This window comes from Lacerta agilis, chromosome 11, assembly GCF_009819535.1.
Source record: "Lacerta agilis isolate rLacAgi1 chromosome 11, rLacAgi1.pri, whole genome shotgun sequence".
Classification (NCBI taxonomy): Eukaryota; Metazoa; Chordata; class Lepidosauria; order Squamata; family Lacertidae; genus Lacerta; species Lacerta agilis.
Genome location: NC_046322.1, coordinates 30,915,870 through 30,940,925, shown reverse-complemented (window position 1 = coordinate 30,940,925; position 25,056 = coordinate 30,915,870). Strand labels below are relative to the sequence as shown.

At 46.2% G+C, this 25,056-nt stretch overlaps 1 protein-coding gene across 5 annotated transcripts in view; it reads right to left on the bottom strand.

The window, feature by feature from the left end:
• Window positions 1-17,289, bottom strand: part of VCAN (versican) — a 121,331-nt gene extending 104,042 nt beyond the window's left edge. For 2 of the 5 annotated variants that reach the window (XM_033164150.1, XM_033164152.1), the window contains exons 1-2: window positions 16,842-17,288; window positions 609-675 (exon numbers count right to left, since the gene is read on the bottom strand). In XM_033164150.1, the coding sequence (XP_033020041.1) occupies window positions 609-669 (61 nt within the window). In that variant the 5' untranslated portion in view covers window positions 670-675; window positions 16,842-17,288. Of the gene's footprint in view, window positions 1-608; window positions 676-15,598; window positions 15,679-16,841 lie in introns of those variants that run through there. The other 3 variants (XM_033164153.1, XM_033164155.1, XM_033164151.1) reach the window with 3 other exon arrangements.
• Window positions 17,290-25,056: the final 7,767 nt, after the last annotated feature.

Here is a 25,056-nt window from a genome sequence, read left to right as displayed (position 1 = left end):
TGCAGGGTTGTCTCCAAGTCCTACCTTGAGAAGCTAGGGATAGAACTTGGAACTTTGCGCATATAAAGCAGATGCTCTGCTACTGAGTTCCATGATCCATTCCCCAAAGGCACAGCTCCCATTCAGAATATTAACTAGCAGTTATATGAGGAACAGAGTGCTCTCTCGCTGGCTGATTCCCCACAGGAATATAATCCGAGAAGAACACTGTCATCTCTGTTCCCGCCAGGAACTCTTGCACCTTTGCTAGCTCTTGCATGGTGCTGAGATGCTTCTTTCCCCCAACATCATTGGTTGATAACAGCACAAGCTTTTACTTCTTAGTTCTTTCCATTGTAAAGCAGCTGTTAAAGGCGCGTAGGAACCCTGTCCAAAAAGGGGGGGGAGGCAACCCTAAATAAATATACAGAGATTTTCCTTCATTTCTGTGTAACTAAGCGCCATCAGGGCAAAAGAACCACACACTCAAATACACATTAAAGTTATGGAGGTCAGACTAATTGCTTCAGAATAATTGCCATATTCCCACTGCCAAAAAACATCAGGACAACTTCTCCAATTCTCATAGAAGCAAACTTCAGCAAATTCCTGGTCCACAATGTCCTTACCTTTGTGAAGTGCGCCTGTTATGGCTAAGGTCCAACACATCCATAAGAGATTTTTTAACATCTTGACCTACAAAAAAATGAAAACACAAAATAAATTAAATGTACTCTGCTGTGGTCTTATAAAAGGTTCTAAGTAAATACTTGATCTGGTAATTATATATATTTATCAAATGACAGGCTATTTCGTTGTCTTTATCCTAGCTCTTTAGACAAGTGGTTCTATCCAGTGGTGCCTTTCCATCCTAGTCACACAGACCGCAAGTGACAAGCGCCATTAACATAAGTGTTTCTCCATAACCACTTAAGATGAATTTCTCTTCTCTCATTATGCCTGCTATGGCTGATGTGTGTATAACCAAAAACAAAAGTTGAATGGTGCTTCAAGATAGATAGATAGATAGATAGATAGATAGATAGATAGATAGATAGATAGACAGACAGACAGACAGACAGACAGATGGAATAATTGACAGTTTCATTTATAAATCAATTAAAAGTCATATTATTGAGATTGATTGATTAATTGCGATTAATTAATATCCTTTAATTGGGGGACAGCGCTCTGCCATTTTTTGCTTCAGGTGTTCTAAATCACCACGTGTCAAGGATGGTGAAACCCAGACTAAGCTCTCTCTTTCATGCTATACATTTAAACAACTTATATAGCACACGACTTCCCCCAGAGAAACCTGGGAGCTGTAGGCTATGCTTCACAGAGCTGCACTTCTCGGTGCTTTTAACTGAAACTACAGTTGCCAGAATTCTCTGGGGAAAACAAATCGCCCACATTCATCACTGTCACGTAGTATTAGTAGTGCAGTGGTAGTTAATTTGAGTTAAGGGAGGCCTGCAAACCCAAGGGATTCCAAAAACAAAGGGCCTGGTGGTACACAACTAAATTTCTCCTAATTAATAATTTTTCTGACACTGGAATTTCAGTGATTGAACCAATTAGCTGCCCTTCCTGCTATCTTCACTCTCCCGCGGGTCAATCCAAATGCAATTCCTCCCTGCTGGAACAAGTCTTGATGTGTCTCTCCCTAAATTCTGCATGGCTTTGCCAAAACATGACACTTTGATCACTCTTTCAAGTTCTGGGGTGCTATGACTATACAGGGGAATAGGATTTTTCTTTTTTTTCTTTTTTTCTTTTTTGGTCTTTTGCTACGGTAACCCACAAGGGCAAGTTTTGTGTTGGAGAGAAGTAGCTATGTATACTGCAGTTTTTAATAGGTATGGACAGAGACTGGAAAACCAGGAGTTAGGACTTGGGAGGCATAAATCTCTGGTCCATAGCAAATGGAGCCCAATTGCTAATACTGTATCAGAACAAAAATGCATACAGTATAACTAAGAGTACTAGGTTGTTGCTGAAAATACACCAAGTTCATGGTACTTTCCAAATTTCCTTTACCTCTTCTCTGTCCCCGCTTCACACCATTGGTTGTCTCTGGCAGTGATGAAGAGGACCAAGACTTTTTTTGTTCTAATGCTGTAAGAATTCCTTGCCATCAGAGCTAACACCAAGACAACAAATAAAATTGACTGCAAGACACAGCATGGCGTATTGCTTCAGTGTTGCATGCCAGAGTTATTTACATCAACAGCAGCCCACCAGACCCATTTTGATCCTTGACCCATGCACAGGCATTCCCCCAAACAGGGGTGTCTAACAACAAATCCTCCCTCTGGTGGATCAGTACCAGTACCATACCCTCCAACATTCCTCAGATGAAAATAGGGACATTTCTCACTCCCCAACCCCATTTTTTTTGTCGCCACGCCCTGCAGAACATTTACTATCAGAAGAAGGATGAGTGCTAGCACCACTACACCAATGGGACACAGCACCACCTCCATTATTTGATAGATTTACAAAAATAAAAACACACACCAATAAATAAATTTTAGAAAGGGGCAAGACTGGGAACAGATGAACAAAGCATTTTTTTTAAAAAAAGCATCAAAACTCCTTCTGCTCTGCTTTGCTCCCCCTTTCTTCCCACCTAGGGCAGCCTTGCCCTCTGACTGCCCCTCAGAGCCGGCACGTCACACAAAGCTGGGTCTTGATGGTGGCAGCCTCTCCTCCTCTTTGCCCACTCTGCAGCAGCTGCTATGAACTGCCCAAGGAAGGAGGCCGGCAGTGGCAGCCATGGAGAGGCCATGGATGCTCCTTCGTAGCCGCTGCAAGCACTGCTTGGGACAAGCTCCAGCTCCTCTTCTGCCTCCCTGAGCTCAGTGGCAGCAGCACCAGCAGGGAAAATATGGACATTCTGGGATCAAACCAGAAGCCAGGGTGTCTTTTGAGTTTCCAGGACAATCCCTCGGAAATCAGAACACTTGGAGGGTATGCAGTACATGGGGTTAATGTTGAAACTGTGAAACACCCCTCTATAGCAGCTGGCAGAAATGATCTTCTCTGTATGGAAACCAGGGTGAAAAGCCTGGGGTACGATCTGTGCAAAAACTATGGTTCCAGCTGACCAACCTCTATCCTCAGTTACTTTTCTAATTGGACATTGCTGTTCATTGCAGTAGCACCCAGAGTAACTGGTTTTTTAATTGAATTCCTGGCTATATACAGTACTGGGAGAACAAATGCACCATATTTGAGTCTACTTTTTAACCAGGTGCCCATAAGCCATTTGAACAAAATGGCAGACTCTTGTTGCAGCTGGAAGAGAAGATGCCTAAATGGCAGTCTGTATTTCACCCCAGTTTTCACTCAGGAGTCTTTCTCTCATCTTGCTTTTAAAGGATACAATTTCCTGTTTTCGCACGGTCTCTCTCAGACACATTTGTTGCGTGTTCCAGCTTGAAGAAAGCCAAAGCCTTAGGTAAAGTCAACATCATTTTTGAAACAATATGAAAAAATATCACAGGGCATAGCTATACATTTTTAATATGGGTGGTTTTTCTTTTTTAAAAAAAAGTGAAACCACCACTCCAGTTCATTAGAAGATAATAAGAAAACTCCAAATGACTTGGGAATCTAACCTCCAAGGGTGAATTTGTATTAATCCTGTGTAATATTAGCCAGCCAATTTCAGCAGCAGCACAATACATTCAGTGAGAAGGCATATTAAAAAAAAGAATACTCCTGGGGTACTTCCCTCCTATTCAGGTGAATAGGCTGCGGCTGACCCAGCTTATTTCTAGGTCATTTGGAAGCAACCCAATCAGAATGAGGCAACAAGCTGAGAAATGCTGTGTTGTATACTCTCACCCCTCTCCAACATATTGCCCTGCCAGTGGAGTTGGATGGATCCTGAACACACAGAATGCATGTGAAAGCTTTTTAAATGACCTAGTTTTGATACACAAGATACAGGGCCCATCCAACCATTTAGCCACTCCAAAGTCAGAGGTTTCTACACACACACACACACACACACACACACATACCCCTCCCTCCATCCAGGTAAGCAAGAGGCAATTTTTGAGCTCAAAGGTGCATTTCAGCAAGGCAGAAACATTCAAGCATGGCTGGTAAGTGGAGATGTTTGTGGAGAGTCCTTAGGACCAGACAGAGCTGTGTTTGGCCCACAGACCTGATTTAGACCCATTTCAATCCACCTTCCAGTCAGGATTCAGGACTGAGGCTGCCTTAGTTGATTATGTCTTTCAGTGAACAAGAGGAAACAAACTATGAATGAGCAGCATGCTAATGCACATTCTTCAAACATCTTCCATTCTGCCCTGTCTACAGCTGCAAGAAACAAGCCATAAGGCTTGCCTTAGTGTTACATGTGAAATGGGTGCTCATGGTTTCTCACAAAATGAAAGCAGTAGGCAAAGTACAAAGCTTAAAGCAGGAGTGGCTGAGCAGCATGTGCTAGCGTGTTGCTTGATCATGGTAAGCCATAAACTACGGCTTTTCATGTCATGTGGCTACAGCTCATTATGAACGCACACTTTGGGGGGTCTACAAGTTGGAAAAAGTAATGTGTGAGGCAGCCTCCAATGAGTAGATGAGCAACCATCTGCATAGCTCTAAGAAAGCATGCTGCAATTTCAATCTTTTATCAAGCCAGTGTGTGCACAAAAAATCTGAGCAAAAGAGATTCAAGGAGATGCTTCTTGGACAAAAACATGTCTGAGCTTGGAGCACTTGCAATGAAAAATGAACAGGAATAGAGTCTGTTAAGAGCTGTGACTTTTCCCATCCTTAGGTTGCTTGTCAGAACTGTTTGTTCCTTGATGGAAGGAAGTTTTGCCTGTCCCCTGCTCCTTCCTCCATTTTTCAAAGTCTTCTTGTTGTGATCAAAGATGTAATAAACCCTTGCTTCTTGGGCCGCATTGTCTATCAGAGGCTTGTCTCTTCCTGTTCATCTGCTATTGCTGCTGTGAAAGAGCCCTGGGGATCGCTATTCACTGGGAAGAGTCTTGTTCCTTTTTTCAGATACAAAATTTGCAGAGATTCTAATCTAATCCTCCCCAAAATAGACATGCAGATGTTGTTCCTTCTGGTTTAATTAATGGCTAAATCCTACCCCAAGTATTTTATGTGAACTGAAGTACCGCAACAAGATTGTAGAAAAAGTATAACGGGAAACAACCTCTATTGCTAGATTTGCTGAATCTACTTCAAAAAACTACATTCATTCAAGCAGAAGGCTATAGCACTGTTTACTTTGATACTTATATCAGGGTAGTTTTGCCTTCCCATTTCATGTTTGCAAAGGTTGGTGTCATTTTATTCATTCAGTTTGTTTAATTTACATCCCATCTTTCCTCCAAGGAGTTCAAAGTAGCACACATAATTCTCCTCCTCCCCAGGTTATCCTCACAACAAACCTGTGAGTTAGGCAAGGGTGAGATTGACTGACCAGTGAGCTTCATGGTAGAGTGGGGATTCGAACCCTGGTCTCCCAGGTCCTAGTCCGACAACCTAACCGCTACACCACGCTGGCAGCTAGACTTGCTCGCTAGTGACTGTGCATAGGATTGTAGTCTTAGTCTTTGAGAAGCCATGGCACTCTGGCATGTTACTTGTTTTTAATGAAGTTGAAAAGCCCAAGTCTCGGCACGGCCTATTGATGGGCATAGATCCCAAGCGAGCATTTCCTTACTATGCCCAGCTAACAAGCTATGATGGAAATTATTGCAGCAACCCTAACATATACTTGCACTTTGTATTGTTCACTATCAACTCATCTCCCATCTTTTGAAACTCTCTGCTGGACCGTTAATTGCTGAACACTGATTAGTTTCACCATAAATGCCGCTGCTTAAATATTCTCCTCTCGGTTTAATTAACTTTGCCAGTTTCACCACATTACTGCCAGTTGATTAATTGCTCTGTTGCTCACAGTTGGTTAATTTCGGCCGTATTCAATTAATCACAGTCTCTTGATGAGCTCATTATCGCTTGCTATGGACTGGCTGCCAAATCCTCAAAACGACCGACTCCCCCCAAGGCACGCTTTGGCCCTTGCTTCTGTTTCTTCACACCATACTAAAAGCGTTCCCATATTCTGAAAACTTCTGAAAGGTCTGTGTCACACGGCAGAAGCCAAGGAGTGTCACACAGATCTACATACAGAGCAGAAGCCTGCCTAATTTCTATCTCACCAAGCAAAAAAAAAAATCCCACCAGCCATGTGTGGAGCCAACCACTGTAAACCTTCTGTTTTTGCTGCTTGACAGGAGCTGCAGAAATGAGTTATTGGCAGGCCTGGTAGGCTGTGCTCAAATTATTGGGTTACATCTTGTGCAGATTTGATGTGTAGAAGATGTCAGGAAGTCAAGCCCTAGATATCCATTCTCCCCATCGCATATATTTACAGTCATGTGAGAGAGGGGGAAGTGCGGATGGACCCTGCATAGCTCAGTTGGTTAGAACGTAGTTCTGATAATGCCAAGGTTGCAAGTTCGATCCCCATATGGGACAGCTGCATATTCCTGCACTGCAAGGGGTTGGACTAGATGATCCTCAAGGTCCTTCCAACTCTACAATTCTATGATTCTATGGACCCACTAAGGGATGCGGGTGGCACTGTGGTCTATCTAAACCACTGAGCCTAGGGCTTGCCAATCAGAAGGTTGGTGGTTCGAATCCCCACGACGGGGTGAGCTCCCGTTGCTTTGTCCCTGCTTCTGCCAACGTAGCAGTTCGAAAGCATGTCAAAGTGCAAGTAGATAAATGGGTACAGCTCCGGTGGGAAGGTTAAGAGCTTTTCTGTGTGCTGCTCTAGTTCGCCAGAAGTGGCTTAGTCATGCTGGCCACATGACCCGGAAGCTGTCTGCGGACAAACACCGGCTCCCTCTGCCAGTAAAGTGAGATGAGCGCCGCAACCCCAGAGTTGTTCGTGACTGGCTTAACTGTCAGGGGTCCTTTACCTTTATGGACCCACTGGCCTGTCTCCTCTTGCAGGTCCCTGTCACCTGCACACACTCACAAAAACACACAAAACACTGATATTGCAGGGTCCTTAATTAGACAGAGAGTGCATTCAGACATAGGCACTATTGCATTACTTTTCCTGGTTACAATGCTAGTGCTTCTATACCAGTTTCTAATGTTCCTTTTACTCTTCATTACCCAATGTGTTATGGAACTGTGGCTTTTTCATCAACATACTGTACTGCCGTGTCATGCTGAATTTCAGTGGGTGTGGTGTGACACAACAGTTAACATCACTGGACATGTTGCCACCCATTACACACATGTGGGCTTCTGTTTCCCCGTGAAAATGTCAGGAAAGGACTGTTTTCAATAATATCGCCCCAGATTTCATCACAGGGCACGATCCATGGAAAACCATAGGAAAATTACAGCACAAAGCTCCCACGATTTTCTAGGTTAACGAGGTTGCAAATGGATTTTTTTCTGGAAGCAATTAAAACAGAAATGAGTGCTTAGCTTCCATTGAATCCCGCTAGATTTTCAGAAGTTGCTTTTGCAGCATGTGAAAGAGCACATAAAACACAGAAATTATCCATTAAGGAAATTGAGAACACAGAATAAAGTGTCGTCTGAATGCAGCCAGAGACCCTGCACAACTAAAGCAAGGAAACATACAGTCACAGATGGAGCTAGCTAGTTAGCTAGTTTGTTCCTGCTCTAAAGGGTAGGACCCAAACCAATGGATTACAATAAAGGAGACTCCAACTAAACCAGAAGTGGTCCAACACACGTGGCCCGCGAGGCTGATTTTGATGGTCCCAGGGAGAGCACTGGGACGGGAGCACCGGATGTGCCAAGGTGGTGACCACCTGCAGCGGCAGCAATGCTCAACTCCACCGGATTGTGTGTGGCTCTAGCCTTGCCGGGGCAGAGTCTCTGTCACCAGCCCAGGTGCTTCAGGGGGAGGGTGGGCAGCACAGCCTGGGCAGGCCACCCCCACAGCCCCTGACCAATGCCAGGCAGGCAGGCAGGCAGGTGGGGCTGGCTCGTCACCTCTGCACTGGGCCTCTCTTAGCAGCCGCCACCTCTGCTGATGCTTCTCCTGCTGGTCTCACTTGGAAGCATGGATTTGGAGGACCAGAACAAGCCGGAGCCTGTCTGAGCTCTGACCCTTGGGATCTTGGAAGTAAGCAAGGCAGAGAAGGGGCTCCATGTGCTGAAGTACCTTTGGGGGGGTTGGCTTGTTGTTTATATTTTGATTATATACTTTGTGGTTTTATATTTTGATTTTGTTCTGTGAACCACCCTGAGACCTCTGGGTATAGGTTGGTATATAAATAATAATAATAATAATAATAATAATAATAATAATAATAATAATAATAATAATAATAATAATTCTACAGCATTATTAATACTTTTTTGCTGTGAGGCAAGCCAGCCTAGCAGATTTTTGGCCCGCTTTGGATAGATGGGTGGGTGGAAAGGGGTTCCTTACTCGGACGTTCCAGGTGTCCCTATAATCTAGAGACAGTCCCAGATTTACAGAAGCTGTGCCAGTTTCTGATTTGATCCTGGAGTGTCCCGCTTTCCCTTAGGAAGTCCCTTTTTTCATTGGAGAAATGTTGGAGGGTATATTCTTAGGAGTAGAATGCCTTGCCCAAGGACAGTCATTTGGTCAAATCTCTCTCTCCTTTTAGCTAACGTGTTAAAAAAAAAAAAAGCCCCAAATTCATATTAAGGCAATGCCTTCCTTAGGCTTAGGCCAACAAGAATGTCACAAAAAGAGTGTGGAAGCTTTTGAGTTCTCCATAACTCATCATACTATGGTAAACAAAGGAAGTGTGAGGGAGAGAGAGTTGGCTGGTGGTGAAACATCTGGCAGCATCTGGTCTGATGAAGAGTTCTGAAGAACTCAGATGTCTGCACACAATTTTATGGCATGTTGGTTGGCCTAATAAAAATATTTCTCTACAGTGGAGTTTGGATTTCTTTTACTTATAGGCCAGTACAGTTCCAGCGATTTCCAGCTGGAAAAAAGCCCTGGTTCTAGCACCTCTCAGGTGGGCACCATTGCCATTCTAAGAGAACAAGGAAGGTGTTCGTGGTGAGTTCAGAAACGTTTTTTCCTAGAATAATAGCACTTCTCCTGGGATTGATACTTTAATGAATCTGTCCATCTCCACACCTGACATTTAAAACACTATTATACTATTTTAACAGTTGTGGCTTCCCCCAAAGAATTCTGGGAACTGTCATTTGTTAAGGGTGCAGAGAGTTAGGAGAACCCTAATCTTCTCACAGAGCTACGATTCCCAAAGTTGTTTAGAAATTGCTCCCTCTTTCCCAGGGAAATTTGGGGAATTTAGCTCACTAGGGGTAATTTCAGCTCTCCCATCACCCTTAACAAATGACAGTTCCCATAATTCTTTGGGGACAGCCATGCCTTTTTAAAGTGCTACGATCCTGCTTTAAATGTATAGTGCAGATGTAGCCTCTAAAGTGCCTGGAGCAGCCTTCTTCAACCTCTCCAGATGTTTTGGACTTCAGCTCCCATCAGCTTCACCAGCACAGTCGAAGGCCAGAATGCTGGGAACATTTGGAGGCCCCCAGGCTGACAAAGTCTGTCCTAGAATATCTGCTCTCCATTCTTCAAGTGGGTCAAGTCTTTTTTAAAAAGCTGTTAACAAGAATCTTAAAATCAACATAATAAAACTATTCGGATTCACCCTCATCTATCGCCGAGTTGCTAAATATTCCTAAAATGTGCAAAGATATAAATTGTTTTCTGCATCACAAACTCATACAAAAAGGCATGGCATAAGTGCTGAAATAGGGATCTTTCGAATGCATTAGCAGGGACACCTGTTAGCTGCCACCATGTTAAGAATCCTTCTGCATAAGGCTGGCATGCAAAAACATGAATGTGCTGGAGGCAGGATCAGATTTAAATACTAAAGTTTGAAATGATGAGATTCTCTTCTCACCCACCCCCCAAAATTGGATTAGGGACACTCTTCCCATTTCATGTGACAAGGAAATAGGAAGGATGTTTCAGATGATACAGAAAAGAGATGTCTACTGTATGTCCAGTGCACATAATCAGTTCTGAATAGAGAAACCTATTTAAAATATTCCAACATTGCAGGGGGTTGGACTAGATGACCCTCGTGGTCCCTTCCATCTCTACAATTCCATGATTTACAGAGACAGCAAATGCCCAGCTCCTAGGCACTTGGTTATTGCACAAGGTTTGTTTGCAAGCACGCAGGTCCCCTTCAAATGGCATTGTGTTCTCTGCTGCAACACATGATGCAAACATCTCTTTTCCACATTGTGTGGGATATCCCTGAATGATGGGATATCTCAAAAGGTCTGAGGATAAAGAGGTGTGTGAAAGCAATCCCACGTGTTCATCCTGTTTCAGTACAGGGAGGACCGAATGATGATGAATACTGGCTTGCTTACTGGGGGCCTATGCTGAAATCTACATTATGCCAAACTTCTCCGATTCATATCACAGTCTGTCCCCATCTAGAAATAGCCATACACTGAGGCAGTCATCATAACATTCATGTCATTGCAGCAGCAGCAGCAGCAGCAGACATCTGTCTCCTTTCCTGCTAATCCTGCACCTGGAATGTCCCTCCATATAGAGAGCTCTTTCATTCTGGTCATCAGCGGGAACATGGCCATTGATAGGCTGCCATGGGATGCGACAACATCGGAACTGGAGGGAGTCTACGAAAGAGGACTGCTCCCATCTCCACACAAAGGCACTGTCTGATCATTCCATCACTGCAGGACTCCTCATTTGAATATCTACCCAAGTGGTTACATCATTGCTGCCTATCCATCACTGAGGCTCAGTCCACCCAGACAAATGGCAGGTCCCCCTTGAGTTCCCAGCCTGGCATCTCTCTCAGCAAGGATTACTGAGAAGATTACCTGGGTCAGTGCATCCATCTTGACCCCTGGTCCTATTTGCCTTTGCACTCTTGCCTATTTCAAGGTGTTTATTGGCCTCCTGTGATGTTTGCAGACTAGGACTTAACGCATGATGATAAATAAGTACTAATGACTAAATCATATTTATGTACAAAGTCAGGGTCTGCATGGAGAACTGCGAGGGGGAGCAAAGTAGAAAGAGAATCTCCGTGCATTTAGAAAACCCGTCAGTGCAGGGTCATTCTGAGCCCATAATTTCCCATCCAAATTCCAGCAGGACAGGGTCACACATGGACACGTCCTTTGTGCTCTGTGGGGAACATGCTGTCGGGTTTGATAGAACTGATGCATTGCTTTGGAATATTGTGGTGTGGCTGAATATGGCTCCCTTTCAACTCCCCCCCCCCCGCTTTGGAAACAGGAGGTCTTGTGCCCCTTCCCTTCCAAACAGGTAATGAGTTTCATCAAATTTGACATCATCCAGCTGTTGGGTGTCTAGGCCATCACAACATACTTTGGCTACCCTTGAAATTCCAAGGGGGAGGCATAAAACCCATTGACAGTGGGGGAAGCAGAGTCTATCAAGGAATCCTGAAGGCTCCAGACAGAGTCACAAGAAAAACTAGGCTCCAGAGCTTGGTGCAGGGGGGGTGGAAGCAACATCAGCTGTGGAGAGCAACTCCAGGGATACCAGTAGCAAGGATGAGTCCTTGGGAGTGTTGCAATGGGTCTCTGTGTGACTGCTTGCAGGGCCTGAGCATCTACATGTGGACAACTGGGGAATGTCAGCTGAGAGGATGTGGTTTTCCTAGGGTGACAACATGCCTTTGAGCTGGCAGTATGTCAGTAAGATGTAAAGGTATAATTGGTCATTTCAGGGCAGTGGTACATAAAAGGCAATTTATGATTCAAATCTGCCCTGTACATAACCAGTAGATGACCTAATGGTGATTGTTTTTAAAGGCAAGCTGGCCTCTTAAGGAAGATGACACAAAATATATTGGTTGTGCTGCCTTGATATTTTCTATAGTATCCTCATTCCTCATGTGCCCCAGGCAGCTCAATGTACACAGCAATAACAAGTGAATTACTGGGGTGGGGTGTTACCATATCCCTGTGCTGTGCAAAACATTGATCCTAACCACTTTTTGTAGAACAGGCTCAAAAGACTAGCTATGTTGGTTTTCTACACCAAAGAGAGAGAGAGAAAGCATTAACTGTGCTGTGATGATACTTGAAATTGTGCTGGGATATATTTAAACATTTTTTCACATGGCCCTGCTATTCTGAAGGCAACAACCTATTTCATTGACCATTCCCAATCCCCACTACAATCCAGTTTTAAAAGTGGACTAAGACAAATCAACAACATAAATGTTCGTCTCTGACTATGAATCAGGGTGACTAGATGGAGCCTCCAGATTCAGGGGCACTATACCTCTGAGTTCCAGATGGTGGGGGATTGAAACAACGAAAGAGGGCTGTTGCTTTTATGGCCTGCTTCCCCAAAGCATTTGGGCAGCCCCTGTGGGAAACAGGATGCTGAAGGAGACAGACCCTTTGCTTGGTCTGATTCAGCAAGCCTCTCCTCCTGCTCCCACCTAAGACATTCTTTGTCTGCTTTATGCATGTGAAGCAAGCCGTTTCATTGGCTGTCTTCTGAAGCTGATGTCATAGCAAACCAGGAAAGTCTCCCACAGCACTCTTGGGGTGGGGGAACAAACCAGCTACGGTAATCCTGGCAATTGCTCGCAACGGCACCTCGCCCCACGGTGGCCTCTTTGCGATTGCCCATGTCCTCCCCTGCCACCCCCATTCAGCCTGGCCATGTCGCTAATAAAGCAACCCGCGGGATGCACCCCGCCTTCCGCAGCCACTGTTGCAGACGACCTTAGTATTCCGTGAGCGTCTCGGGACGCCAACTCCCGGGTCACCTCTCTGACTTTCAGCCCTTCTCTCGCTCTCCTTCCCTCCCTCCCTCCATCTCTCTCTCTCCTGGCTCTTGTCCCCGTTAGACAAAAGGCGCCGGGCAAACTGCTCCGCAGCAGCTCCTAACTTCACACGAGACAGGCAGGGACAAAGGAGTAGCAAGACTGCCTCCCAGCAGAACCTCCTCAGTCCACGTGGCTCTGGGAGAACAAGACCTCCCAGGCTCCCGCTCCCAGGCAAGGCGGGAGGAGGCAGGAGGCGACGCCCAGGACGCACCCCCCCCCCGAGTCCTGCTCTGCTATGGGGAGCGGGAAAGGGGCGCATTATGGATCCCGAAGCCCCTGGGAGCTGGGATTTATTTTATTTTATTTTTAACAACAGCTGGCGGGGACTGCTCAGCCTTTTGCCAGATTCCTGAGAAGAGGCTGGCTCCCTCTCCATTGGGAATCAAATCCGAAATGTGACACAGTCCCTTCTGCCCCCGTTCTCAGAGGCGGGGCCCATCTTCATTGGAAACTGCATTTGTGCAGAGAGTCTGTGGGGATGGATCTCTTCGCCCTTTCGCGCCCTCCCGCCCGCTCCGGAAGAAAAGCGGAACAAGACTTTTCTTTCTCTCGCCAAGGAAACGTGGGTTTCGCTGCCTGTCTTGGAGCGCGTCTTATTATCCATCACTCCGAGGCAGCTGAAAGCCTCCGATCCAAAAGATCCCAACAGGGATCACGTGTTGGTTTCGTTTCCATTTTTGAAAGAAAAAGAAAGACAGAAAGATCGGAGGGAGTTTAAGGACTCGGGCCATTAAGTGGGAAGGAAACAAAGATTCGAATCGAGGGAGTCCGCGTGTGATAGCAAAGGTGGTCAGAGGCAAAATGAACGAAAGGGTTGGGGGGCAGCTGGGGTTCCTTTTTCCAGCGGTATGCTCCTCGCGGACATAAGACTAAGCAACTCGGGGTCTTGTACCCTGACGATGCTCTATGCCAGGGACTCGGAGCCGGTGGGTGGCCCGTCATCATTCCTGCCCATTGGTCATGCTGGTGGGAGCTGGAGTCCCGAAACATCTGGAGAGATACAGATACCGCAGCTTGGCTGCATGAAAAAGTAAATAAAAGTCTGCCGGAAAGACTTGCCTCCTTACTTGAAAGCCCGATCCCTACTTCCAGATGTGTGCAGCAGGAAAGAACGCGCCCCCCCCCACCTCACAGCACCCCCGCCTCCAAACACACACACACCCTGACTATGCTCAAGAAGTCAGTTCCCACGTGCATGTGGCTTTTTAAAATCCAATTTGTGAACTGGCTCCGCTGAAAATAAGAGTTATCTTCAAAATGCTATGACGTGCCCGGGTGTGTGAATATTCTCTTTGTGATCTGCAAAGGCTCATTCATTCACACATGCAAAGGCATCGCTTGATGCAGTCATCAAACTAGTCCGAGAGTCCACGCCTCTGTATTATTACTTTTCATGTGCTCCAGACTTTCGCTCCGGCATTAAATAAATAAATAAAATCTGAGATCCCTGGCTCAAATTAAGCCGGTTCAAACGGAGCTTGAATGAACTGATAAGTTATCTTTTCGTTACGATAGCAAAATTTATTCCCCACAAAGTTTGTGGTACGTACGGTATCCCTATGGTAATAACATTCCGTTCCAAGTTCCAGAAAAGTTGCGCATGGAAGGGAAACGTAAAAAACTTGCTAAATGATCGGGAAGACGGCTAGCTGGCATTAATTGGTGATCTCTTATGGAATTAAGAACCCCCAAGGCAGGCTAGTACAATGCGTGCAAGTATCGTGTTCTCCCTAGTGAGAGAAGCTTGCCCAAGAATACAGCCAGCTTGTGTGAATGAGCTTTCCCTTCCCCGCCTCCAGCCTTTCTTCGCAGTTTCCCCAGCAGGGGGAGCCGAGGGTCTACCAAAAAAGTGTCCGATTCCTAGATTTCCTACTTCGGGGTGGATGAGGTGAGCGCTCCGCGCTTTCAAACCTGCCCTTTCTACGTCCTGGGCTTTTTAAAGCGTGGTCCATCGGAACCCGAAAAGGACTGGACCAGGAAGCTGCAAGCGGCGGAACCCTCTTTGCAAAGCGGCCCATTCATTTGCTCAAGCAGGATTTCCTGTAAAATGGGGAAGAGGGGATTGCGTCCCGGACCATGGAAGGAGGAGGATGCGCGGGGGCGTCTTTGGATGGGCTTCCCCTCCCCTCCAGCCAACTTTTTTAAAAAATCTGCCAAAAAAAGTCTCTCTCCCCCACACCCGGACTGGGAGGGGTGGGGAGTCTGTCTAAAAGAAAGCAGCTGGGCTGGGGGAAGAAGCAGTTCCTTGCCGAACCGATGGCGATGACATAGACTTTTCCTGCAGTACTGTAGAGAAAATCCTGACCCGCCGCCGCCCCACCCCCAGTGACATTTTAGAGCCCGCCAGAGGGGCTGGCGGTGCCCTTGGGAAGTTGCACATCGCTTCTTTTGCACAGAAGAAACCTCGGAGGAGCTTCTCCCCCGGACGCAAACTCCCTTTGCACAGAGACACAGGCGCACACCAAAAGCAAATCCGGCTGGGGAAAGATTTCTCTCCACCCCGCCCGCCTCCTCCTCCTCCAGCACGCCTGAAACATAAGCAACCGGCCCGAAGCAGACAAAACAACGCTCCATCCTCCGACACAACGTTTCAGTGCACGAAAACAAAACTCTTACTCTTTCCATCCCCTCCCCCCCCCCCGCACCACCACCACACCCACCCTCAGTTTTTTCCATGTTGCACATTCGCTCTTTCTGACCTGCCAAGTCTTAACTCAGTTCTGGATGGAGTTGCCTCCCCCTCGGGATGATGCGTTTTGCAATCTGGAGCAGTGGGTCAAGATTAAAGTTTGGGGGTTGGCTCCCCTCCCTTAATCTCCCCCTCCCTCCCACTTCCTCAAAGCGTTCTAGCCTCTTGAACTCCTTTCCAGCAACTCCTTTCGGAAATCTGGGTAGGAAACTGATAGACAGACTGACAGACAGATGCCTCGCCGAAGCCTTCCTTGAGCGTTCACGTTTCTTTCTGAACCAAATGCCGATGCAAAGGGAATTCCGGTCACTTCCCCGACGCTTTCCTGCTTCGACGGAGGGGCTTCCCCCGCCAGTTCAACGTCCCCATTTCTCTCCCCGCACACTTTAAAACACAGAAAGGGGTCGGTGGGTGAGCAGGAGACGGACGGTGGGAAAGAAACGTGGAAATGTTCCCCAAGACCAGTTGAAGCCGGCTCGGGGTGCCAAGGGGAGGGGACGAGGGGGAGACCCCTGAGGTCTTTCCTCCTCCTGGTCGCCTACCAGTGGGGTTGGAGGGTTTCTGTTCTCTGTCACCCCCTTTTCACGGGAGATCTCCCGAGACCCTCACCCCAACCTGAGGAGGAGGAGGAGGAGGAGGAGGAAGGCTGCTTCCCAGGAATCCCTCAAGCTACCTCATCGTGGCTGGGAAGCGGTCTCTCATCCTCGCCACCACCATCCTCGCGGGCTGTTCAAGCCCATTCAGCCGAACCTGATCAGTGCAATAATCATCGTAATAATAATGAAACCCACCCGGCTTTCTACCACCTCCTTCCTCCAGCGCCGCTTTGTGCATTCAAGCCCCTACAAAGACTTCTCTCTCCTTCTTTCTTTCTCTCTCTCTCTCTCCCCCTGCCATTAACCGTTTGAGAGCCGCCAAACTCCCAACTCTACCTTGCCTGCCATTCAATTACTCCGGCCACACACACTTCCTCCATTCTTTTCACTTTTCTTTGTTCTCTCTCTCTTTCCCACCCCCCCTCCCCAGAACTTGTGGTTCCCACCAAAAAAGAACCCTTTTGCTTTGCACCCCAGATCCGTAGATTTTCTTTTTCTTTAAGTAACAATCCACTCCTTCCGCCTCGCCCCCTTTTCTCTTTCCCTAAACTCTTTGTTTCACAGGTAAACTGGAGTAGCCACAGCAGCGGAATCCTAGATGGTGGGAACCTTCCCCACCCGACAAATGCAGAAAATTAGAGGGGAGGGTATAGTTACCTTTTAAAGCAGTTTATTGCAGAGACTGGGGGAAAAAATCAAGAAAAAAAGAACGATTGGAAAGGAGCACCAAAAAATAAAAATAAAAACCACAGCGTGCTTGTTAATCCAGAATTGCCCGCATGCAAGCCCTGGGCTTCTTAGTCGCTGGTCCAGGCTCGGGAGCTTTTCTCCTCGTGACCCCCCCGGTGGTGAACACCTGATCCCCGGCTGTGGAAGTCCGGCTTGGGGAGCTGCAGGCACCCAGAAGCACCCAGCCCGCTTTGCCTGCAAGTTCAAATGCGGGCTCCGCCACCCATCATTATTATATCATGGTACCGTCAGCGCTCCAGAGGAGGGGCCCTGCCCTGCCTCTCCGAGAGGAGGGCTCTTCCCTCCAGCGCAAGGCGAGGTTCGCCAAGGCAGACGAGCCCCGAGCCGAAGGGGGGCAGGAGGAGCAGAGCGGCGGCTTCCCTGCGCCCGCCTCGCCTCTGCCCCCTCCCACAGCCTCCTGCTGGACTCACCAAGTCCCAAGAGGCTCGGCAGAGCGCGGCCTCCTTCAGCCCCTCGCCGGGGATGCCGGAGAGGCGGCCGGGCAGCTGGGGCAGGGGACCTTCCCTTCTTCCGTCACCCAAACTGGGAGAGCAACTGGTTTCAGTGGGACAAGGATGGAGACCCCCCCCCTAATATGTACCATAGAGCGTTCTGATTAACTAATTTTTATTTTATTGCATTATAGCCCATCTTTCCTCCAAGGAGCTCAAGGGGTTGTACATGGTTCTTTGCCTCAATTAAACCCGACAACAGTCCTGGGGCAGGCCCAGGGTCACCCCCTGAGCTTCATGGCCGAGAGGGGATTTGAACCCTGGTCTCTCCCAGGCCCTAGTCCAACCCTTTAACTACTGCACAGCACTGGCTCTGTAACCCAGGGGTAGGCAACCTAAGGCCCATGGGCCGGATGCGGCCCAATCACCTTCTCAATCCAGCCCCCGGATGGTCTGGGAATCAGCGTGTTTTTACATGAGTAGAATGTGTCCCTTTATTTAAAATGCATCTCTGGCTTATTTGTGGGGCATAGGAATCAATTCATTATTATTTTTTTCAAAATATCCCCCCCCCAAGGTCTGAGGGACGGTGGACCAGCCCACGGCTGAAAAAGGTTGCTGACCCCCGCTCTAACCAGTGAAACGCCCCCTGTTGTGGGGTGTGGGGTTTGGGGTGTTGTGTGAACCCCTCCCATGGGAGGATGGGTTACAAAGTGTACTGTACTGTATAGGGATGCTCCTCTTGAAAAACCATTGCCCCTGTTAAATTATAACTCCCAACCAACCACTGTCCTAGGAGGTGGTCCATGTAGCTCAGTATGGTCCGCACTGACTGGCAGAAGGTCCCCAGAAAGGGGACATTATCCTTTCTAGGAATTCTAATTAAAATGCTGTTTCCTGGGTTGCCAAATATATCTGAAAGCTGAAGGAAAGCCTGTGATAAGGACAAAGTGTATTCTTCAGACATATCACAAACATATCCACAGCACTTTACAATCCTCATGCACCTGCGATGTGACTTGATGCAATCTGCCCACCTTATAAAGACAGTAATTTGGCTCCGGTCACTCTGAGTTTGGACTGGCAGGGCTTTAAACTGAGGTTTCCCAGGCTTTGTTCTAAAAGTAGGGTTGCCACATATTTCAAAAAGTAAAAACCAGGACACCCCAAAAGTTGTTTTGGTTTTTTTTAAGGAAAACCTGAAAGTTGTTGAACCTTTCAATGCCAAATAAGCATGATTTTTTGGCTGAAGATTGATTCTAGGACAAACCACCACCTCCCAGAAATTCCCCCCAGATGTCACTTCCACCTTTAAAATCACGGCAATGTCTGTGAAAATCTGGATATATGGCAGCCCTCTCTAAAAGCCATCGTCGTGGTGGCAGGCATGTGTGTTATACTGACACGAGCTTTCCTAGCAAAGAGTACATGAAGTTTAAAGGGGAGATGAGCATCTTTGTGTTGGCCACAGCTCATGGGAGTTGTAGTCTGAAACAACTATAGAGGGCATCAAGTTTGCAAAGGCTGATTTAGGGGATTCCGTAGCTGAACCATGCTTTAGCCTGGGAAACTAAGGTCTGTTCAATTATTATACATTGTACATGCGGAGAGGGAGCAAGACTGCCCCCTTCCAGCCCCATCTCAAGATTTCCAGGCGTGGGAAACCTGTGCCCCTCCAGATGTTTTTGAACTACAAAAGGCATCTTGCCTCATCATTGGCCATGATGGGTGCAGCTGAGAAGACCTGGAGTCCAAAAGCATCTGGAGGTTCCCCACCCTGACTTAAGATGCTTGTTTCCCCCAAACATTCACACATTCACCAGAAGGGGAGCTTTTCCATTTTCTTCCTAGAAATATTTGTTTGTGGAACAAGACTGAAAACTGGTTCACCCAATACAAAAGGGCTCCACACAATGCACCCCAACTGTTCCAGGGGATACATTCAAACAAAGAACCACGGCATGTGTGAACCAAGGCCTCCACAGATGCAGGCACAACTTTACTGGGGGAAGATAAATGTGTGAATATCAATAGTAATAGTGGTAGCAGCAGCAGCAGTAATAAGTAGAAATAATACACTTGAAAGAGTTAAGTGTACTGCATTCTTGTAATGTGGGAATCTCTTAGCATTGTGAAAATGCTTCTACTTACACACAATAAATATGGATAGGCAAGAGATGTCCTTTTCTGCAGGACACAAATTTATAATCCTAAAAAACAAGCAACTGGCCAATGAAAAACCATCTCCCAAGCCTCCTTTGTAATCTTCTTGTGCCAGTAAAAGAGTAACATCCTAAACCCTTTCTCGCTTGAAGGGAGTTTTAAAGAAAAATACATTTGTAATTGTTAACTTCATCCCTTTCTCTGCCAGAACTGTGGACAGTCCAACATTAACAGCTTTTCTAGCCAGGGGTGTTTCCCTCTGAGGTTTAGCAATCTCCAGTCCTTAACACGGGGGGGGGGGCTTTTACAGCTTCCCCACAGAGCTGATGCCTTCTGTTAAAGGTGGCAGTGGGTGCTCCTTTTCTCAGTGTGCCACCCCCTTCCCCATGGATATTCATGCTTCCCCCACCCCCACCTTGCCCCACTGATTCATTTGGCCTTGTGGTTGGATTGTTTGTTTCCCCTTAATTGCACTTGGAGAGGCTCACACTTTTTTTATTTCTTGGCCTGGGGAACGTTGTTTACAGCAAAGGTCAAAGACTTCTGTTTTACATCATTTGATTCTGCACTTTCAGGTTTCTTGGATGTGCCTTAAGGTCTGGGATTTTTACCTTAGGGGGAGCAGCATGATTGTTACTTCCCTGCAGTTTGCTACCTATATCACCCCAGTAAATTTAGAACCCTGAAGTCATGTGGGAGGAGCTGACAAAGTGGTTCTATCCCATGTCAATCTGGCCCCTTCCAGGGGGTGGGGCGAGACTGCTGTAGCAAGTCACCATGTCATTATCCCCTCCCACACAATCTCTCTTTTAATAGGACCAGGGTGGAGTGGTAAGCAGCTATGGGGGGAGCATTAGATACGTTGCTCATGCAACGTAAGAACTGGCCCTAGAATGACTGTCTGGCTCTATTATCGGGATTCCCACTGAGGCCACATAGTAAAGGATTGGTTAGTGCTTCCATGTGTAGGCCTGCACTTAATTATTCTAAAAAGAGAGAGTTAAGACTGATATTGTTTTCTATCGCTGCTGCTAGATTTTCTGCTTGCCGTTAAATGTACTCCTGATCCCTTTTTCTGCTTAATTCCTGTACTTCACGATAAGACAATTTTTACACTTTATGATTTCCAGAGGAGCAGCCGTGTTAAGCCTTTCACATCAAAACCAAGAAAGCTGGAGCCTTGTGGCACCTTAGAGACTAACCGATTTATTATGGAAAAAGCTGTCATGGAGTACAGTCTACTTTATCAGATGCACAAAGTGTTATCCTGAGTCACGGGTAAATATATATGCAGTATACCAGGGACGTCCAACTCCCAATAGGCTGTGATCTACTCACAGTATAATAAAAAACTGGTAGTGGTCTACCCATTGTCGCTGGGTGGACCAAAGTTGTTGAGCTTTTTTTGGGGGGATCACTGAGGGGCCAGAGATCTACCAGGAACACCCTGTGGTCTACCAGCAGATCACAATCTACCTGTTGGACATGCCTGAATTATATACCATGGTAGGGGGAAGGATCGTAAAAAGTCAGGTCAGAGGGAAATGACATGCAGAAAAGTGCAGTGATAATTACATACTTAAAATAGCTTTTGATGGCACAGGTATCCTGGCATTGGTAAGCCAATTAACACATATAATGTGCTAAAATGCCTTTGTTTTGGTTAGATTCTTTGTTTTTGAAGGTCATTTACAGAGTGTCCTGGAAAGCAGAAATGCCCACCAACCCCACTTTTGAATACAGTGGTACCTTGACTTACGAATTTAATCCGTTCTGAATGCACATTCGTAGGTAAAAAAAATTGTAAGTCGAAAAAAGCGATTTCCCCATAGGAATGCATTGGAAACGAAAAATTCAGAAAAATTCGTAAGTCGAGTAAACCCCATCTAAAACCACCAACAGATGTCCTTTGGATGTTGAAAAATTCGTAGGCGTGTGGGCACTTTTTTCATTCACAAGTCGAAAAATTCGTATGTCGAGTAATTTGTAAGTCGAGGTACCACTGTACTACCATTCCTGATGTCAGATTTGTGCCCATTTATCCTTTTGCACCGTGCCTTTTGCATGGCGTTTGTCCTATGTAGAATGCAGAAAAGAACATTCCTAGGAGATACTGGCATATGGAAGAAGAGTGGGAGAAGAAGCATGTGATACTGTGAATGACATTATTAGGTTCTGTAATAGTGTTGTCAGAATATACAGAACGATGACTTAAAACACAGCTGGATCATTCTTTTTCTCAATTTGGATTGAAGCTGGTCTTGGGGAGAAATGCATCAAATTGCAAATGGGCTGTGTATACCACTTCCTAAAGCAGTCGTGGGAGTGCACTGGATGCAGAGAAAACAAGAGTTTCTGCACAGTTAGATATGTGGAAAGAGTTGGCATCTGCAATGGTTACAGAGGCTACAGTATTACACATTATTGCCACTACTACTGTGTTTTTTTTTGCTGCACATTTTAAGTTGACTTCTTGGAACAGAGATGGGGATTCGGAAAATAGTATACCTTACCATTCTGGCATCAGGAACGGGCATTGTTGGGCATTTGCCAGTGCTCTGCAAGGAATCAACTACTAAGATACATACCTGGATGTCATTGCCTCTCTATCCATCGCTCTTGAAGGAAGTGAGCATTGACAAGAGCAAGGGATGAAGGGTCCCCCCAAAAAGGGAAAGAATTGGGCAGCAGTGGTGGCACCAAGATGGCAGGCCCACTTAGGAATGGGGGTCCATTGAAAGCAACTTGCTCAAGGTCCCCCCTCACGTACCTGAAGACAGCACCAAACTACCCAATTGTTTTTGTTCAGTAGCATATACTACAAAAGTTCAAAGAGTGTATGCGATTAAGAGGTGTATACTAACCCTCTTAACCCTAATATTCCATTAATGTTCTGGAAAACATCTGCATCTTACAACTATTGCAAAATTAAAATTTAACACTGAACCACAGAGATGGAATGTGCCTTGAAAGTTCAATAAACTCTAAGCAAGCCTACCTTTGAAAAGTACAGAAGGCAGCAATTGTAGCCAATTTTGGTGGCTTGCAAACTATTTCTCCAGAGAGTAACATGCATTTAGGTAAGACATTCTGAAGCACGCTGTAATCACAGGAACAATGTGTTGAGTACCTCTAAACAGTGTTATTTTTCTAGAAAAAAGAGGCGCCTCCCTCGTTCTTGTAGAATGGCAATGGTGCTCACCAGAGAGGTGCCAGAACTGAGTTCCTGCTGAAAAAAAGCCCTGCCTCTAACCATCAGTGAAGCCCATAACACATTGGCCCTTCCTACACCTTCAGCTCAGAAGCTGCTCTAAGTTGTGGTGGCTGTGTGGCCATAGACAACCAGTCAGCAGCCACACAATGAGGTCACAGCCACTGTGTTTTTAAACAGGTATCCTGTAATTCCTGGTTGTCTCTATCAATGAAAAGTTATTTTTTTAAAAAAAGAAAAACTCAAGACAATTTCATTCATCCAGCTCTTGTGGTTGCCACAGAAGCTGTGGTATGATGAATCAGAAGTTTTGCTTCCCTTATTATATTTTTACAACACAAGAGTTGCTTGGAAGCAAGCATCAATACTGTGGAGGAAATAACTTGCATTAACTCTTTCCTGCAAAACATTGTGTGTGCAGATTTAAGGGTGGGGTCTGTACATTATGCAGCTAATATGGAAAGTCCAGAAAAGTATGAGTCTGAAACTATTTACTGAGCTGATATTTGGTTTCTTAATACTGCTGTGAGACTCACTCCTTTGGGCTGTGTGGTGTAGTGGTTAAGAGTGGTAGACTTGTAATCTGGGGAACCGGGTTCGTGTCTCCACTCCTCCACACGCAGCTGCTGGGTGACCTTGGGCTAGTCACACTTCTCTGAAGTCTCTCAGCCCCACTCACCTCACAGAGTGTTTGTTGTGGGGGAGGAAGGGAAAGGAGAATGTTAGCTGCTTTGAGACTCCTTCGGGTAGTGAAAAGCGGGGTATCAAATCCAAACTCTTCTTCTTCTTCTTCTTCTTCTTCTTCTTCCAATATTTGGAGTAAATCCCACAGGATTTACTGTATTGCTTTTGGTTGCTGTGTTCTGCTTTCCATCCAAAGAACTCTAGAGTATTGTTCAGTCAGTTTCCCACTCAGAAGGCTTACATGGCCAGCTTCTGAAGTATGGTGGTGTCATGTGCCTTTAAATTATTTTCAGAGACATTTACTGCCTTCACATGCACTACTCAGAAGGAATTGGTTCAAAACTGTGGCATACAACAAAAGGCATATCTATTTGTCTGTCTGTCTGTCTGTCTGTCTGTCTGAAACTAATTAAGAGCTTCTGCTGCTTCATTTGTCACAATAATAATAATAATAATGGGTCTGACTAATACACGAGTGCAAATGAACTCCTGCTCTCACAAAGTCCTGTGATCTCTCAGAAAGGCATTGCAAATCACCCTGGCTTCCTTGTAAAGAATGGAAAAGTTTCTGCTGAGGAGTCAAAAAGTGCTTGAAGACTGCAGTCACTGCAACTAGGGATAAGGACACAGTGATATCGCTTGCTTCAGCTATAACGCCAGGTCAACCATACAGTAAGACTAGGCAGCTGGCTGGAGTGACACAAAGCCAGCACAAGCACAATTCAGTGGTCATCTGACTGTGCTAGAAGCAGCATAGGAACAGGCATAGGAACCAACGCCAAGGATTCGTGTGGGCTTCAGCCCCCACAGTAAAATATTTGAGGGGGTCGGGCCCCCACAAAGTTGCTGGGCATTCCCATTCAAATGGTGTGTGTGATCGATTATGTGGGGCAGGGCTTACATGGGCCCCCACAATATTTTGTTCAAGTTGACACACCTGTGAACAGGGGCTCTTGCATTGCTCTGAACGTGCCAGGCTCTCCGTGCAATCTGAAGGGGGGGCTTCAGAGTCTTCTGTAACATCTTGGGAGAGTGTGTGGGGGGAAGGCAATATCCGCTGCTGATCCTATGTGCCTAAAAAAAAGTTCTCAAGCGTGCAAGTCAGCCAATAACATAGAAAGAAGCAAGATTGGAAATGCCGTCAGAGTAGTCATGGAGACTGCACTAGAGGGTTACATGTGAAGAAGTTTCTTCTTCTGCTGCTGCTTCTTGGAATACGGGTCAACATGAGAGAAAACGTTTTGGTCAGAGTGGCAGAGTTACCCAGAAAACAGAAGTAGTTTCATGTGAGCATTGGGCCTGATTTGATTCAGCATATCAATTCTTTAAATTATGTGAACTGGGTAGGGCATTCACTGACCCAGAACAAATTTCAGAGGGCATCTGATTGGCTCCAGAGCTGCTGCTCCAGCATTTCTCTGATCATTTTTAAAGAGAGTGTTTTTTTTTTGGGGGGGGGGGACTTCTGAAAAGCTCGAGGTTTACCCAAGCCTGCTGCCACACCCCGTGTGTGTGTGTGTGTGTGTGTTGCCATCTTGACTACATAAGCAATGATGCTCACAGCTTGAACATAAAAAGAGGGAGAGATTTAGCGAATAAGTAGTTGTCTGTATCAAGCATGTTTTATACATGT